This window comes from Rutidosis leptorrhynchoides, chromosome 2, assembly GCF_046630445.1.
Source record: "Rutidosis leptorrhynchoides isolate AG116_Rl617_1_P2 chromosome 2, CSIRO_AGI_Rlap_v1, whole genome shotgun sequence".
Classification (NCBI taxonomy): Eukaryota; Viridiplantae; Streptophyta; class Magnoliopsida; order Asterales; family Asteraceae; genus Rutidosis; species Rutidosis leptorrhynchoides.
This window is the reverse complement of record NC_092334.1, coordinates 232,502,237-232,519,015: the sequence shown is the minus strand read 5'-3', so window position 1 is coordinate 232,519,015 and position 16,779 is coordinate 232,502,237. Positions and strand designations below refer to the sequence as shown.

The 16,779-nt window shown below is 34.4% G+C and overlaps 4 protein-coding genes across 4 annotated transcripts; all 4 read left to right on the top strand.

Moving 5' to 3' along the window:
* Positions 1–310: 310 nt before the first annotated feature.
* LOC139888597 (uncharacterized) lies at positions 311–1,480 on the top strand. The gene is made up of 2 exons (XM_071871599.1): positions 311–950; positions 1,095–1,480. The coding sequence occupies exons 1-2, from the start codon at positions 311–313 to the stop codon at positions 1,478–1,480; spliced, it is 1,026 nt and encodes a 341-aa protein (XP_071727700.1).
* A 472-nt stretch (positions 1,481–1,952) lies between these two features.
* LOC139888596 (uncharacterized) lies at positions 1,953–2,390 on the top strand. Its single transcript, XM_071871598.1, has 2 exons — positions 1,953–2,048; positions 2,160–2,390. Exons 1-2 carry the CDS (start codon positions 1,953–1,955, stop codon positions 2,388–2,390), a joined length of 327 nt encoding a protein of 108 aa, XP_071727699.1.
* Positions 2,391–2,622: 232 nt separating this feature from the next.
* On the top strand, positions 2,623–3,039 carry LOC139888595 (uncharacterized). Its single transcript, XM_071871597.1, has one exon. It carries the CDS (start codon positions 2,623–2,625, stop codon positions 3,037–3,039), a length of 417 nt encoding a protein of 138 aa, XP_071727698.1.
* A 120-nt stretch (positions 3,040–3,159) lies between these two features.
* LOC139888594 (uncharacterized) lies at positions 3,160–3,729 on the top strand. Its single transcript, XM_071871596.1, has one exon. It carries the CDS (start codon positions 3,160–3,162, stop codon positions 3,727–3,729), a length of 570 nt encoding a protein of 189 aa, XP_071727697.1.
* The last annotated feature ends 13,050 nt before the right edge of the window (positions 3,730–16,779 follow it).

Genomic DNA, 16,779 nt, shown 5'->3' with positions numbered 1-16,779 from the left:
TAATGGTTTTAAATCATGAACCAAATCCTAATGTTGTTTCGACGTCATTGGAGGAAAGTGAGAACATATTCAGAATCGGGGAATTATTGGGATTTAATCTTAAAGGTTGTCATAAAAAATTGAATCGTTATAACGAGCCCAATTTTTTTTAATGAAGATAATCTCAATTAATAGTTGTGGATCGAAGGCTTTCTTGAAACGTAAATGGATAAGAGATCCTTGTGTTTCACTAAAACTTCAGTTTCTAGGACTTCAGGAATCCAAGTTATCCTGATTTCAGATTTTTAGATTACGTTCGTTATGGAGCAATATGCATTTTGATTACGCGTGGAGTCTTGCTCGAGGTCTTTTCGGAGGCATTATTTCGTTATGGGATCCGTCGATTTTCTTGAAAAGTAACATTTGGTGTGACGATAATTATGTGATAGTTAAAGGAACGTGGTTAAAAGTTAACATAGAGACGTTTATGGTAAATGTATATGCTCCACAAGCTTTATCGAATAAGGTGATTCTTTGGAATAAACTTTCTAATTTCATGATGAATAATCCCGGTCACTTTATTTTTATGGGGGATTGGAATTCAGTTAGAAGTAGGGACGACGTATGTGGGTCTCACTTTTGTTCACATGATGCTCGTTTGTTTAACGACTTTATTGAACCAAACCACCTATATGAAGTCCCGTTGTGTGGTGTGCGTTATATGTATCGTAATAAAGCCGGGACCAAACTTAGTAAACTCGATATATTTTTCATTACTAGTAATGTCCTTGATTCCATTGATGATTTTAAGGGCTTAGTGTTGGATCGGGGTTATTCAGATCACGCTCCTATTCTTCTTTTTCAGGACAAGGTAGATTTTGGCCCGGCGTATTTTAAGATTTTCGATTCTTGGTTTGAGAGGCCGAATTTTGAATCTTTTGTTCGTACTACCTGGAGCTCGCTTGGTAATGGTTAGAATATGGACATAGTAGCAAAGTTTAGATTGATGAAAGCTCATTTAAAATCTTGGATCCAATCGTCGAGATCAAACGAATCATTAAGAATAAAATAACTTGCTAAAGACATAAATGATCTTGATAGTGCCATCGACTCAGGTTCTGCCGATTCTAGTACTACTGATCGACAAAATGCTCTATTTTTGGAACGGGACGAGCTATTAAAGAGAGAAGCCACGGATATGATACAAAAAAGTCGTGTTAAATGGGACGTTGAGGGTGATGAAAATTCTAAATTTTTTCATTGCTCTCTAAAACGTAAACACAATTACCAAAATATTAATGGCCTTATGGTGGATGGGTCATGGGTTTCTGACCCATTTGCTATCAAGCAATTATTTTTTGATCATTTTAAGTCTAAATTCGATAGTTTTCAAAGTGGGGCAGAATTCTTGCATACTGATCCAACGTATAAATTGTCCCAGGAGGAAGCCGATTATCTTGAGTGTGATATAGATGATGTGGAAATTAAACGGGCGGTATAGGATTGTCGAAGTTCTAAAGCGCCAGGTCCCGATGGTATTTCGTTCCGTTTTATTAAACATTTTTGGGATATTATTTGTCACGATTTATGCAGAGATGTGCGTATCTTTTTTTCTGATTTTGTTATGCCTCATAGAGCGAAGTCGGCCTTCTTTTCGCTAATATCGAAAGTGCAAAATCCCATCCTCATTAATGATTTTAGACCTATTTCGTTGGTTGGGTTTTTCTATAAAATCGTCTTATAGGTGTAATTGATAGATTGATAAGCCCGGTTCAATCATCGTTTATTTCAGGCCGCCAAATTCTCGATGGTCCCATGATGTTAAGTGCGATTATTGCTTGGGTGAAAAAATCGAATAAAAAGATGCTTTTTTCAAAGTTAACTTCGAAAAAGCATATGATTCTGTGAATTGGGACTATTTGTTGTTTATGCTACGATCCTTGGGTTTTGGCACGAAATGGTTTAATTGGATTATGGGTTGTTTGAATTCCGCAAAAACGTCAGTTCTTGTTAACGGGAGCCCAACCCATGAGTTCGATATAAAAAGAGGCCTTAGACAGGGCGACCCGGTAAGTCCTTTTTTGTTCTTCATTGTTATGGAAGGCCTTCATTTGGCTTTGAATTGAGCGATGGACTTGAAGTATATTCGAGGGATTAATGTTGGAATGAATAATATTCAGCTTTCTCATTTTTTATACGCAGATGATGTCATTATTTTTTCCGAATGGGATAGGCGTGATTTGCATCGTATATTGACTATTCTCGAGATCTTTTATTTGGTTTCGGGGTTGAAAATTAATGTTACAAAATCTCAGATTATCGGGATTGATGTAGATGATTCTGAGGTGAATTCTTTTGCTTTATCTTCGGGTGCGAGTGACCAAATACTTAGGTTTCCCCATTGGTTCTAACATGAAAGTGATCGCTAATTGGGAACCTTTGGTAGAAAATTTTCGAGTTATATTATCGACATGGAAAGCTAGTCTTCTCTCATCCGGAGGTAGATTAACCTTGATTAAATCTGTTTTGGGAAGTCTAGGTATTTATTAAATGTCCATGTTTAAATGTCCTGAGAAATTTCTAAAGAGTATTGAGTCAATACGGGCGAGATTTTTCTGGGGCTGAAACGAGTGGAATAAAAAAATGCCATGGGTTAAGTGGGATAAAATTTTAGCCCCGTTTGATCGTGGCGGTCTAAACGTGGGTATCCTAAAGGCGTTTAATATTTCTCTTTTTCTTAAATGGCGTTGGCGTTATCTTTTAAATCCGGATGATTTATGGGTTGCTATCATAAAATCTATACATGGGAATGTGTTTGAGAAATCGTTAGCCAATTGTTCAAGTAGTTGGTCGTCCATAGTGAAAGTATGTACAGGGGCTATTTCAAAGGCTTTAATTCCAGCAGATTCCTTCAAGCTTGCTGTTGGTAATGGACGAAATATCAGCTTTTGGCATGGCCCGTGGCGTGGTAACATTCCTTTGTCTTATTCGTTTAATCGGCTATATCATTTAGATGTTAATCAAGATGACACGATAGCTGATAAATTGACAAATCGATAGTGGAATTGGGTTTGGACAAGGGAGAATTTAGGGACTCGAAACATTCAAGTCCTTAACTCTCTTGCGGATTTTATTGGAGATGTTACTCTTACGGATCGGGAGGATAGTTGGTTGTGCTCTATGTCTTCGGATGGTTTATTTACGGTTAAAGCAGCTCGGGTTACTATTGATAGCGTGTTACTCCCAGTTTCTACGACTACTACTACATGGTACAAATTCCTCCCTCGTAAAGTTAATATTTTTTTATGGAGATTACGTTTGAATGCTCTTCCGGTTCGGTGGAATCTTTCCGCAAAAGGAATAGAGGTTCCTACGATTGTTTGTTCGGTTTATAATAATGGGGTTGAGACGCAGGACCATGCCTTCTTTGGATGTTCTTTTGTTTCCGAGTTATGGCATAAGTTACGTGTGTGGTTTAATTGTTCGATGCCTATTTTTGTGTCTTGGGATTCCTTCATTGTTTGGCTCGAAGGTGTCCAATTATCGATTAAAGACAAGGACCAAATTATAGCTTCAGTTTGCACGCTTCTTTGGGTGATTTGGAGGTTTAGAAACGGCATTGTATTTAACGATTTGTTTTGTTCTAGAAGTAGTCTATTTGATGTAGTTAGATTACTTGTTTTTCGTTGGATTAAACATAGAAGTCATTTAGTTTCAAATTGGAACTTATGGGTGTCTATGCCTTTGTAATTTTGTATGCTCGTTTTTCTCCCTTAGCGCCTTGATAGGGAGCATTCTAATATATTGATTATTCTTTGACCGTTAAAAAAAAGATATATAGATAAATAAAAACGTGGTCATGTGAAATGTCCCGTTCATATAGATTATAAACGTTCCATATTAATTGATTTCGTCGCGAGGTTTTGACCTCTATATGAGACGATTTTCAAAGACTGTATTCATTTTTTTTTTTTAAAACCATAACATCTATTTTATCGATAAAGGTTTAAAAAGCATTACATAGATTATAAAATAATGATAATCTAAAATATACCGTTTACACACGACCATTACATAATGGTTTACAATAAAAATATATTACATCGAAATAAGTTTCTTGAATGCAGTTTTTACACAATATCATACAAGCATGGACTCCAAATCCTGTCCTTATTTTAGTATGCAACATCTGAAGCTCTCAAGGTATATATATTATTTTGGAATCAACCTCAACCCTGTATAGGTAACTCAAACATTACTGCATATAGAGTGTCTATGGTTGTTCCGAAATATATATATAGATGGGTAGATATGATATGTCAAAACATTGTATACATGTCTATGGTATCCCAAGATTTCATAATATGTATAATACAATATAAATTTATCCAATTTTGTTTTACCCGTCATTCTTCGTTTCAAATCCAATTAAACAAGTAATCTAACTACATCAAATAGACTACTACATGTCTATGGTATCCCAAGATTTCATAATATTTATAATAGATGGGTCGATATGATATGTCAAAACATTGTATACATGTTAGGATATGTTTAGTCTAGATTTGTTACAAAATTTTCGTAGCTAAAACTAGCAAATTTATCCAATTTTGTTTTACCCGTCATTCTTCGTTTTAAATCCGTTTTGAGTGATTCAAATTGCTATGGTTTCATATTGAACTTAAGTTTATTAATCAAAACAGAAAAAGTATAAGTTTATAGTCGGAAATATAGGTTACAATTCAATATTATAAGAGGTAGTCATTTCAGTCGAAAGAACGACGTCTTGATGACCATTTTGAAAAACATACTTCCACTTTGTGTTTAACCATGATTTTTAGATATAGTTTCATGTTCATAAGAAAAATCATTTTTCCAGAAGAAAAACTTTTAAATCAAAGTTTATCATAGTTTTTAATTAACTAACCCAAAACAGCCTGCGGTGTTACTACAACGGCGTATGTCCGGTTTTTACGGTGTTCTTCATGTTTCCAGGTTTTAAATCATTAAGTTAGAATATCATATAGATATAGAACATGTTTTTAGTTGATTTTAAAAGTCAAGTTAGAAGGATTAACTTTGTTTGCGAACAAGTTTAGAATTAACTAAACTATGTTCTAGTGATTACATGTTCAAATCTTCAAATAAGATAGTTTTATATATATGAATCGAATGATGTTATGAACATCATTACTACCTCAAGTTTAGTAGTTAAACCTACTGGAAGTGAAAAAAATTGATCTAGCTTCAAAGGATTCTTGTATGGCTTGAAAGTTCTTGAAGTAGAATCATGACACGAAAACAAGTTCAAGTAAGATTTCCACTCGAAATACGATAGTTATAGTTATAGAAATTGAATCAAAATTTAAATATGAGTATTACCTTGTATTAGAAAGATATCTTACTGTAAATAAGAAAGATTTCTTGAGCTTAGATGATTACTTGGATTGGATTAGAAAGCTTGGAAGTAATCTTACAAACTCGATAGTATTCTTGATTTTATGAAACTAGAACTTATAAAATTTATGAAGAACACTTGGAACTTGAAGATAGAACTTGAGAGAGATCAATTAGATGAATAAAATTGAAGAATGAAAGTGTTTGTAGGTGTTTTTGGTCATTGGTATATGGATTAGATATAAAGGATGTGTAAGTTTGTTTTCATGTAAATAATTCATAAATGAATTATAATATTTTTTGTAATTTTGTGAGATATTTTATGCTAGTTGCCAAATGATGGTTCCCACATTTTTAATGACTCACATGGTATGCTAAGGAGCAGATTATTGAGTGTATATACCAATAGTATATACATCTTAGAAGCTGTGTATTGTACGAGTACGAATACGGGTGCATACGAGTAGAATTGTTGATGAAAATGAATGAGGATGTAATTTTAAGTATTTTTGTTAATTAGAAGTACTTTGATATATGTCATGAAGTCTTGAAAAAGTGTATTAATACCTCTTAATATACTACATGTATATACATTTTAACTGAGTCGTTAAGTCATCGTTAGTCGTTACATGTAAGTGTTGTTTTGAAACCATTAAGTTAACGATCTCATTTAATGTTGTTAACCCATTGTTTATTATATCTAATGAGATGTTAAATTATTATGTTAACATGATAACATGGTGTATGAATATATCTTAACATCATATATATATGTTAAAATACTATTATAACGATAATCGTTACATATATATATTGTTTCGAAATCCTTAAGTTAGTACTCTCATCTTACTTGTATAGTTCATTGTTAATACACTCAATGATATACTTAATTATCATTTTATCATGTTAAATATAGTATATCAATATCTTAATACAATACATATGTATTTAGTAAGACGTTGTTATAACGATAATCGTTATGTATATCGTTTCGAGCTTCATAATTTAATATTCTCATTTTTTATGTATCACACATTGTTAATATACTTAGTGAGATACTTACTTATCATAATCTCATGTTAACCATATATATGCCCATATTTTACAAGTTTTAACGTTCGTGAATCGCCGGTCAACTTGGGTGGTCAATTGTCTACATGAAACTCATAACAAATAATCAAGTCTTAACAAGTTTGATTGCTTAACATGTTGGAAATATTTAATCATGTTAATATTAGATATCATTTAATATATATATTTTTGAAAAATTTGGGTCACTACAGCACCTACCCGTTAAATAAATTTCGTCCCGAAATTTTGAGTTGTAGAAGGTGTTGACGAATCTTCTGGAAATAGGTGCGGGTATTTCTTCTTCATCTGATCTTCACGCTCCCAGGTGAACTCGGGTCCTCTACGAGCATTCCATCGAACCTAGATGATCGGTATCTTATTTTGCTTGAGCCTTTTAACCTCACGATCCATTATCTCGACGGGTTCTTCAACGAATTATAGTTTTTCGTTGATTTTAATTTCGTCTAAAGGAATAGTGAGATCTTCTTTAGCTAAGCACTTCTTCAGATTCGAGACGTGAAAGGTATTATGTACATTGGCGAGTTGTTGAGGTAATTCAAGTCGGTAGGCTACTGGTTCGACACGATCTAAAATCTTGAATGGTCCAATGTATCTTGGATTTAGTTTCCCTCGTTTACCAAATTGAACAATGCCTTTCCAAGGCAAAACCTTAAGCATGACCATCTTGTAGTGACCCGAACTTTTCCATGTTTATATATATTAATGGAGATTGATATTTACATTATTAAATGTTTCCAACATGTTAAGCAATCAAACTTGTTAAGACTTGATTAATTGAAATATGTTTCATATAGACAATTGACCACCCAAGTTGACCGGTGATTCACGAACGTTAAAACTTGTAAAAACTATATGATGACATATATATGGATATATATATATATAGTTAACATGATACTATGATAAGTAAATATATCATTAAGTATATTAACAATGAACTACATATGTAAAAACAAGACTACTAACTTAATGATTTTTAAACGAGACATATATGTAACGATTATCGTTGTAAAGACATTTAATGTATATATATCATATTAAGAGATATTCATACATGATAATATCATGATAATATAATAATTTAAAATCTCATTTGATATTATAAACATTGGGTTAACAACATTTAACAAGATCGTTAACCTAAAGGTTTCAAAACAACACTTACATGTAACGACTAACGATGACTTAAAGACTCAGTTAAAATGAATATACATGTAGTGTTTTAATATGTATTTATACACTTTTGAAAGACTTTAATACACTTATCAAAATACTTCTACTTAACAAAAATGCTTACAATTACATCCTCGTTCAGTTTCATCAACAATTCTACTCGTATGCACCCGTATTCGTACTTGTACAATACACAGCTTTTAGATGTATGTACTATTGGTATATACACTCCAATGATCAGCTCTTAGCAGCCCATGTGAGTCACCTAACACATGTGGGAACCATCATTTGGCAACTAGCATGAAATATCTCATAAAATTACAAAAATATGAGTAATCATTCATGACTTATTTACATGAAAACAAAATTTCATATCCTTTATATCTAATCCATACACCAACGACCAAAAACACCTACAAACACTTTCATTCTTCAATTTTCTTCATCTAATTGATCTCTCTCAAGTTCTATCTTCAAGTTCTAAGTGTTCTTCATAAATTTCAAAAGTTCTAGTTGCATAAAATCAAGAATACTTTCAAGTTTGCTAGCTCACTTCCAATCTTGTAAGGTGATCATCCAACCTCAAGAAATCTTTGTTTCTTACAGTAGGTTATCATTCTAATACAAGGTAATAATCATATTCAAACTTTAATTCAATTTCTATAACTATAACAATCTTATTTCAAGTGATGATCTTACTTGAACTTGTTTTCGTGTCATGATTCTGCTTCAAGAACTTCGAGCCATCCAAGGATCCATTGAAGCTAGATCCATTTTTCTCTTTTTTAGTAGGTTTATCCAAGGAACTTAAGGTAGTAATGATGTTCATAACATCATTCGATTCATACATATAAAACTATCTTATTCGAAGGTTTAAACTTGTAATCACTAGAACATAGTTTAGTTAATTCTAAACTTGTTCGCAAACAAAAGTTAATCCTTCTAACTTGACTTTTAAAATCAACTAAACACATGTTCTATATCTGTATGATATGCTAACTTAATGATTTAAAACCAGGAAACACGAAAAATACCGTAAAACCGGATTTACGCCGCCGTAGTAACACCGCGGGCTGTTTTGGGTTAGTTAATTAAAAACTATGATAAACTTTGATTTAAAAGTTGTTATTCTGAGAAAATGATTTTTATTATGAACATGAAACTATATCCAAAAATTATGGTTAAACTCAAAGTGGAAGTATGTTTTCTAAAATGGTCATCTAGACGTCGTTCTTTCGACTGAAATGACTACCTTTACAAAAACGACTTGTAACTTATTTTTCTGACTATAAACCTATAGTTTTTCTATTTAGATTCATAAAATAGAGTTCAATATGAAACCATAGCAATTTGATTCACTCAAAACGGATTTAAAATGAAGAAGTTATGGGTAAAACAAGATTGGATAATTTTTCTCATTTTAGCTACGTGAAAATTGGTAACAAATCTATTCCAACCATAACTTAACCAACTTGTATTGTATATTATGTAATCTTGAGATACCATAGACACGTATACAATGTTTCGACCTATCATGTCGACACATCTATATATATTTCGGAACAACCATAGACACTCTATATGTGAATGTTGGAGTTAGCTATACAGGGTTGAGGTTGATTCCAAAATATATATAGTTTGAGTTGTGATCAATACTGAGATACGTATACACTGGGTCGTGGATTGATTCAAGATAATATTTATCGATTTATTTCTGTACATCTAACTGTGGACAACTAGTTGTAGGTTACTAACGAGGACAGCTGACTTAATAAACTTAAAACATCAAAATATATTAAAAGTGTTGCAAATATATTTTGAACATACTTTGATATATATGTATATATTGTTATAGGTTCGTGAATCAACCAGTGGCCAAGTCTTACTTCCCGACGAAGTAAAAATCTGTGAAAGTGAGTTATAGTCCCACTTTTAAAATCTAATATTTTTGGGATGAGAATACATGCAGGTTTTATAAATGATTTACAAAATAGACACAAGTACGTGAAACTACATTCTATGGTTGAATTATCGAAATCGAATATGCCCCTTTTTATTAAGTCTAGTAATCTAAGAATTAGGGAACAGACACCCTAATTGACGCGAATCCTAAAGATAGATCTATTGGGCCTAACAAACCCCATCCAAAGTACCGGATGCTTTAGTACTTCGAAATTTATATCATATCCGAAGGGTGTCCCGGAATGATGGGGATATTCTTATATATGCATCTTGTTAATGTCGGTTACCAGGTGTTCACCATATGAATGATTTTTATCTCTATGTATGGGATGTGTATTGAAATATGAAATCTTGTGGTCTATTATTATGATTTGATATATATAGGTTAAACCTATAACTCACCAACATTTTTGTTGACGTTTTAAGCATGTTTATTCTCAGGTGATTATTAAGAGCTTCCGCTGTCGCATACTTAAATAAGGACGAGATTTGGAGTCCATGCTTGTATGATATTGTGTAAAAACTGCATTCAAGAAACTTATTTTTTGTAACATATTTGTATTGTAAACCATTATGTAATGGTCGTGTGTAAACAGGATATTTTAGATTATCATTATTTGATAATCTACGTAAAGCTTTTCAAACCTTTATTGATGAAATAAAGGTTATGGTTTGTTTTAAAATGAATGCAGTCTTTGAAAAACGTCTCATATAGAGGTCAAAACCTCGCAACGAAATCAATTAATATGGAACGTTTTTAATCAATAAGAACGGGACATTTCAGTTGGTATCCGAGCGTTGGTCTTAGAGAACAAGAATTTTGCATTAGTGTGTCTTATCGAGTTTGTTAGGATGCATTAGTGAGTCTGGACTTCGACCGTGTTTACTTGAAAAATTATTGCTTTACAAATTTTGGTGGAAACTATATATTTTTAACATGTGAATATTATGTGATATATTAATCTCTTAACGCGTTTGATATTATGTGATAGATGTCTACCTCTAGAACAAGTCCCATTGACTCACCTAATAATAATGAAGAGTCAAATGTAAATTGGAATGATTCGTGGACTGATTCACAAGTTCCCGAAGAGGAACCGGAAGAAGAGTCGGAACCGGAAGAAGAATCGGAACCGGAAGAAGAATCAGAACCGGTGGGGGAAATAATAAAACGGTTAAGTAAAAGAAAATCCTCAACCAGCCGACCAAGGTTAATTATGGTCAATGGTGTTTCCGCCAAGGAAGCAAAATATTGGGAGGAATACCAATTCTCTGATGAATCGGATTCCGACGAGAATTTCGATGATGTTATAGAAATTACCCCAACTGAATTTAAAAAGGCAAAAGAAAATAATAAGGGAAAGGGCATAAAAATAGAGAAATCTAATTCCAACCCCGATGAACTTTATATGTATCGTCAACCCCCGAAGTACTTAAGTTGTAACAATGACCCGGGAACCTCTAAACCACCAGGTTTTTCTAAACCAATGTGGATAACGACGGCTCGTATTAGGGGAACATCATATATCCCTAGAAACTTGGCAAAACGAACCAAAACCGAAGAAGAAGAAAAAAGCGAGTCGGAATAAGATAGTTGTATTCGTGTGGTGAAATATATGTAATATAGTGTGCTTATGCTTTATGATATATGTAAAAATTTCTTGTATTAATAAGTATTTTTTTTTATGAATCTAACTCTTGTCTATTTTACAGTATAAAAACTTAAAATGGATAGACAACCCAATATTTTAAGAGATCTACCCGGAGACATGATTGATGAAATCTTGTCTAGAGTCGGTCAGAATTCTTCGGCACAACTATTTAAGGCGAGATCAGTTTGTAAGACATTCGAAGAACGTTCCAAGAATGTCTTGGTTTATAAGAGACTTTCGTTTGAAAGATGGGGGATATCACATTGGGAAACCCATAAGTTACGATGTGTTTACTTTGACGCATATATTGCGGGGAACCCAAATGCTATTTTACGCAACGGGTTAAGAAATTATTTTGACTCAATGTATCCGAATATAGGACTTCATGATTTAGAAAAAGCGGCTAACATGCACCATAAAGGAGCATGCTATGCTTACGGGTTAGTAATGTTCGCTTCTCACCAAAGTGAGAAAAAGAACATCGGGCTACAGCTATTAAACAAAACGTTCCCACAAGTGACAGAGTCGGTAATTGGGGTAAGAAATGAGGTTTTTAGATTGTTACGGGACTGTTGGACATTACGTAACCCTCGTCCCTTTGACGACGTTACAACACGCTGTCTTATCAACGGCCATAACGGTTATGTTCCACAAGACCAAGGATGGAAAGTAATCCTAGTAAAACCAGAATGCATGACTTGTTTCTGGACGTATGAATTACGTGTCTTTATTGCCTTTGCTGAACGACTTGTGTACTAGCTAGAATTATCTTCACAACCATCTTGTATCAAATTTATTGTGTGCTATATTTCATGCTATATGTAAAATAAGCGGTATTGTAAGTTTGTAAAATATTGTGTAAAAGTTTGAACGCGAAATATTATTATAATCAGTTTTTCATATAGAATTGTAGTAGTTGAATTGTATATTAGCTACTAAGTATGAACTTAACGGGTAGGTACTACCCGAATTTAAACTTATAAAACGCTAATATGAAGAAAAAGCTTTTATAAACGAGTTCATATTATGCTACAAAATACTATTAACTACTCTTAATATTATGTATGATTAACTTGTTCCATTTAACTATTTTGAAGGAAATGGCACCGACTACTCGACACACTGTGAATATGAATGAAGAGGAATTGCGTACTTTTCTAGCTTCAAACATAGCCGCAGTACAGGCTGCGCTACATATCAACAATAACCTTGGATCTAGCAGTACAGGAAATCGTGTAGGATGCACCTACAAAGAATTCACTGCCTGCAAACCTTTAGAATTTGATGGAACCGAAGGACCGATCGGATTGAAACGGTGGACCGAGAAGGTTGAATCGGTGTATGCCATAAGTAAGTGTACTGAAGAGGACAAAGTGAAGTATGCTACGCATACCTTCACAGGTTCTGCGTTAACATGGTGGAATACCTATCTAGAGCAAGTGGGAAAAGATGATGCGTATGCACTACCGTGGTCAGCATTCAAGCACTTGATGAACGAGAAGTACCGTCCCAGAACTGAGGTCAATAAGCTCAAGACAGAACTTAGAGGGTTACGAACCCAAGGATTTGATATTACCACGTACGAAAGACGATTCACAGAATTGTGCCTATTGTGTCCGGGAGCATTCGAAGATGAGGAAGAGAAGATCGACGCATTTTTGAAAGGATTACCGGAAAGAATCCAAGAAGATATAAGTTCACACGAGCCCGCCTCCATACAACAGGCATGTAGAATGGCTCACAAACTAGTGAACCAGATTGAAGACAGAATTAAAGAACAGACTGCTGAAGAGGCCAATGTGAAGCAAGTCAAAAGAAAGTGGGAGGAAAACGGTGATAAGAATCACCAATACAACAACAACAGCAATTATAACAATAATCGCAACAACTATCCTAACAATCGCAACATCAATCGCAACTACAACAAATGGCCCAACAACAACAACAACAGCAACAACAACAACAACAACAACCACAACAATCATCTTAACAACAATAATAACCGCAACAACAACAACAATCAGAAGCAGCTATGCCAAAGGTGTGAAAAGTATCACTCGGGGTTCTGCACCAAATTTTGCAACAAGTGTAAAAGAAATGGTCGTGCGGCGAAGTGTGATGTCTACGGACCAGGGGTTAACAGAACGAAAGGAACAAATGGTGTCGGAACGAGTAATGGCGGAGCAAGTAGTGTCGGAGCAAGTTATGCCAATGTAGTTTGTTATAAATGTGGAAAACCGGGCCACATTATTAGAAATTGCCCGAACCAGGAGAACACGAATGGACAAGGCCACAGAAGAGTTTTCAATATTAATGCGGCAGAGGCACAGGAAGACCCGGAGCTTGTTACGGGTACGTTTCTTATTGACAATAAATCTGCTTACGTTTTATTTGATTCGGGTGCGGATAGAAGCTATATGAGTAGAGATTTTTGTGCTAAATTAAGTTGTCCATTGACGCCTTTGGATAGTAAATTTTTACTCGAATTAGCAAATGGTAAATTAATTTCAGCAGATAATATATGTCGGAATCGAGAAATTAAACTGGTTAGCGAAACATTTAAGATTGATTTGATACCAGTAGAGTTAGGGAGTTTTGATGTGATAATCGGTATGGACTGGTTGAAAGAAGTGAAAGCCGAGATCGTTTGTTACAAAAATGCAATTCGCATTATACGAGAAAAAGGAAAACCCTTAATGGTGTACGGAGAAAAGGGCAACACGAAGCTACATCTTATTAGTAATTTGAAGGCACAAAAACTAATAAGAAAAGGTTGCTATGCTGTTCTCGCACACGTCGAGAAAGTACAAACGGAAGAAAAGAGCATCAATGATGTTCCCATTGCAAAAGAATTTCCCGATGTATTTCCGAAAGAATTACCGGGATTACCCCCACATCGATCCGTTGAATTTCAAATAGATCTTGTACCAGGAGCTGCACCAATAGCTCGTGCTCCTTACAGACTCGCACCCAGCGAGATGAAAGAACTGCAAAGCCAATTACAAGAACTTTTAGAGCGTGGTTTCATTCGACCAAGCACATCACCGTGGGGAGCTCCTGTTTTGTTTGTCAAGAAGAAAGATGGTACATTCAGGTTGTGTATCGACTACCGAGAGTTGAACAAACTTACCATCAAGAACCGCTACCCACTACCGAGAATTGACAACTTATTCGATCAACTACAAGGCTCGTCTGTTTATTCAAAGATTGACTTACATTCCGGGTATCATCAAATGCGGGTGAAAGAAGATGATATTCCAAAGACTTCTTTCAGAACACGTTACGATCATTACGAGTTTATGGTCATGCCGTTTGGTTTAACTAATGCACCAGCTGTGTTCATGGACCTTATGAACCGAGTGTGTGGACCATACCTTGACAAGTTTGTCATTGTTTTCATTGATGACATACTTATTTACTCAAAGAATGACCAAGAACACGGTGAACATTTGAGAAAGGTGTTAGAAGTATTGAGGAAGGAAGAAATGTACGCTAAGTTTTCAAAGTGCGCATTTTGGTTTGAAGAAGTTCAATTTCTCGGTCACATAGTGAACAAAGAAGGTATTAAGGTGGATCCGGCAAAGATAGAAACTGTTGAAAAGTGGGAAACCCCGAAAACTCCGAAACACATACGCCAGTTTTTAGGACTAGCTGGTTACTACAGAAGGTTCATCCAAGACTTTTCCAGAATAGCAAAACCCTTGACTGCATTAACGCATAAAGGGAAGAAATTTGAATGGAATGATGAACAAGAGAAAGCGTTTCAGTTATTGAAGAAAAAGCTAACTACGGCACCTATATTGTCATTGCCTGAAGGGAATGATGATTTTGTGATTTATTGTGATGCATCAAAGCAAGGTCTCGGTTGTGTATTAATGCAACGAACGAAGGTGATTGCTTATGCGTCTAGACAATTGAAGATTCACGAAAAAATTATACGACACATGATTTGGAATTAGGCGCGGTTGTTTTTGCATTAAAGACTTGGAGGCACTACTTATATGGGGTCAAAAGTATTATATATACCGACCACAAAAGTCTTCAACACATATTTAATCAGAAACAACTGAATATGAGGCAGCGTAGGTGGATTGAATTATTGAATGATTACGACTTTGAGATTCATTACCACCCGGGGAAGGCAAATGTGGTAGCCGATGCCTTGAGCAGGAAGGACAGAGAACCCATTCGAGTAAAATCTATGAATATAATGATTCATAATAACATTACTACTCAAATAAAGGAGGCGCAACAAGGAGTTTTAAAAGAGGGAAATTTAAAGGATGAAATACCCAAAGGATCGGAGAAGCATCTTAATATTCGGGAAGACGGAACCCGGTATAGGGCTGAAAGGATTTGGGTACCAAAATTTGGAGATATGAGAGAAATGGTACTTAGAGAAGCTCATAAAACCAGATACTCAATACATCCTGGAACGGGGAAGATGTACAAGGATCTCAAGAAACATTTTTGGTGGCCGGGTATGAAAGCCGATGTTGCTAAATACGTAGGAGAATGTTTGACGTGTTCTAAGGTCAAAGCTGAGCATCAGAAACCATCAGGTCTACTTCAACAACCCGAAATCCCGGAATGGAAATGGGAAAACATTACCATGGATTTCATCACTAAATTGCCAAGGACTGCAAGTGGTTTTGATACTGTTTGGGTAATAGTTGATCGTCTCACCAAATCAGCACACTTCCTACCAATAAGAGAAGATGACAAGATGGAGAAGTTAGCACGACTGTATTTGAAGGAAGTCGTCTCCAGACATGGAATACCAATCTCTATTATCTCTGATAGGGATGGCAGATTTATTTCAAGATTCTGGCAGACATTGTAGTGACCCGAACTTTTCCATGTTTATATATATTAATTGAGATTGATATTTACATGATTAAATGTTTTCAACATGTTAAGCAATCAAACTTGTTAAGACTTGATTAATTGAAATATGTTTCATATAGACAATTGACCACCCAAGTTGACCGGCGATTCACGAACGTTAAAACTTGTAAAAACGACATGACGATATATATATATGGATATACATATGGTTAACATGAGATTATGATAAGTAAGTATCTCCATAAGTATATTAACAATGAGTTATATAAATATAAACAAGACTACTAACTTAAGGATTTCGAAACGAGACATATATGTAACGATTATCGTTGTAACGACATTTAAATGTATATATATCATATTAAGATATATTAATATATCATAATATCATGATAATATAATAATTTAACATCTCATTAGATATAATAAACAATGGGTTAACAACATTAATTGGGATCGTTAACTTAAAGGTTTCAAAACAACACTTACATGTAACGACTAACGATGACTTAACGACTCAGTTAAAATGTATATACATGTAGTGTTTTAATATGTATTTATACACTTTTGAAAGACTTCAATACACTTATCAAAATACTTCTACTTAACAAAAATGCTTACAATTACATCCTCGTTCAGTTTCATCAACAATTCTACTCGTATGCACCCGTATTCG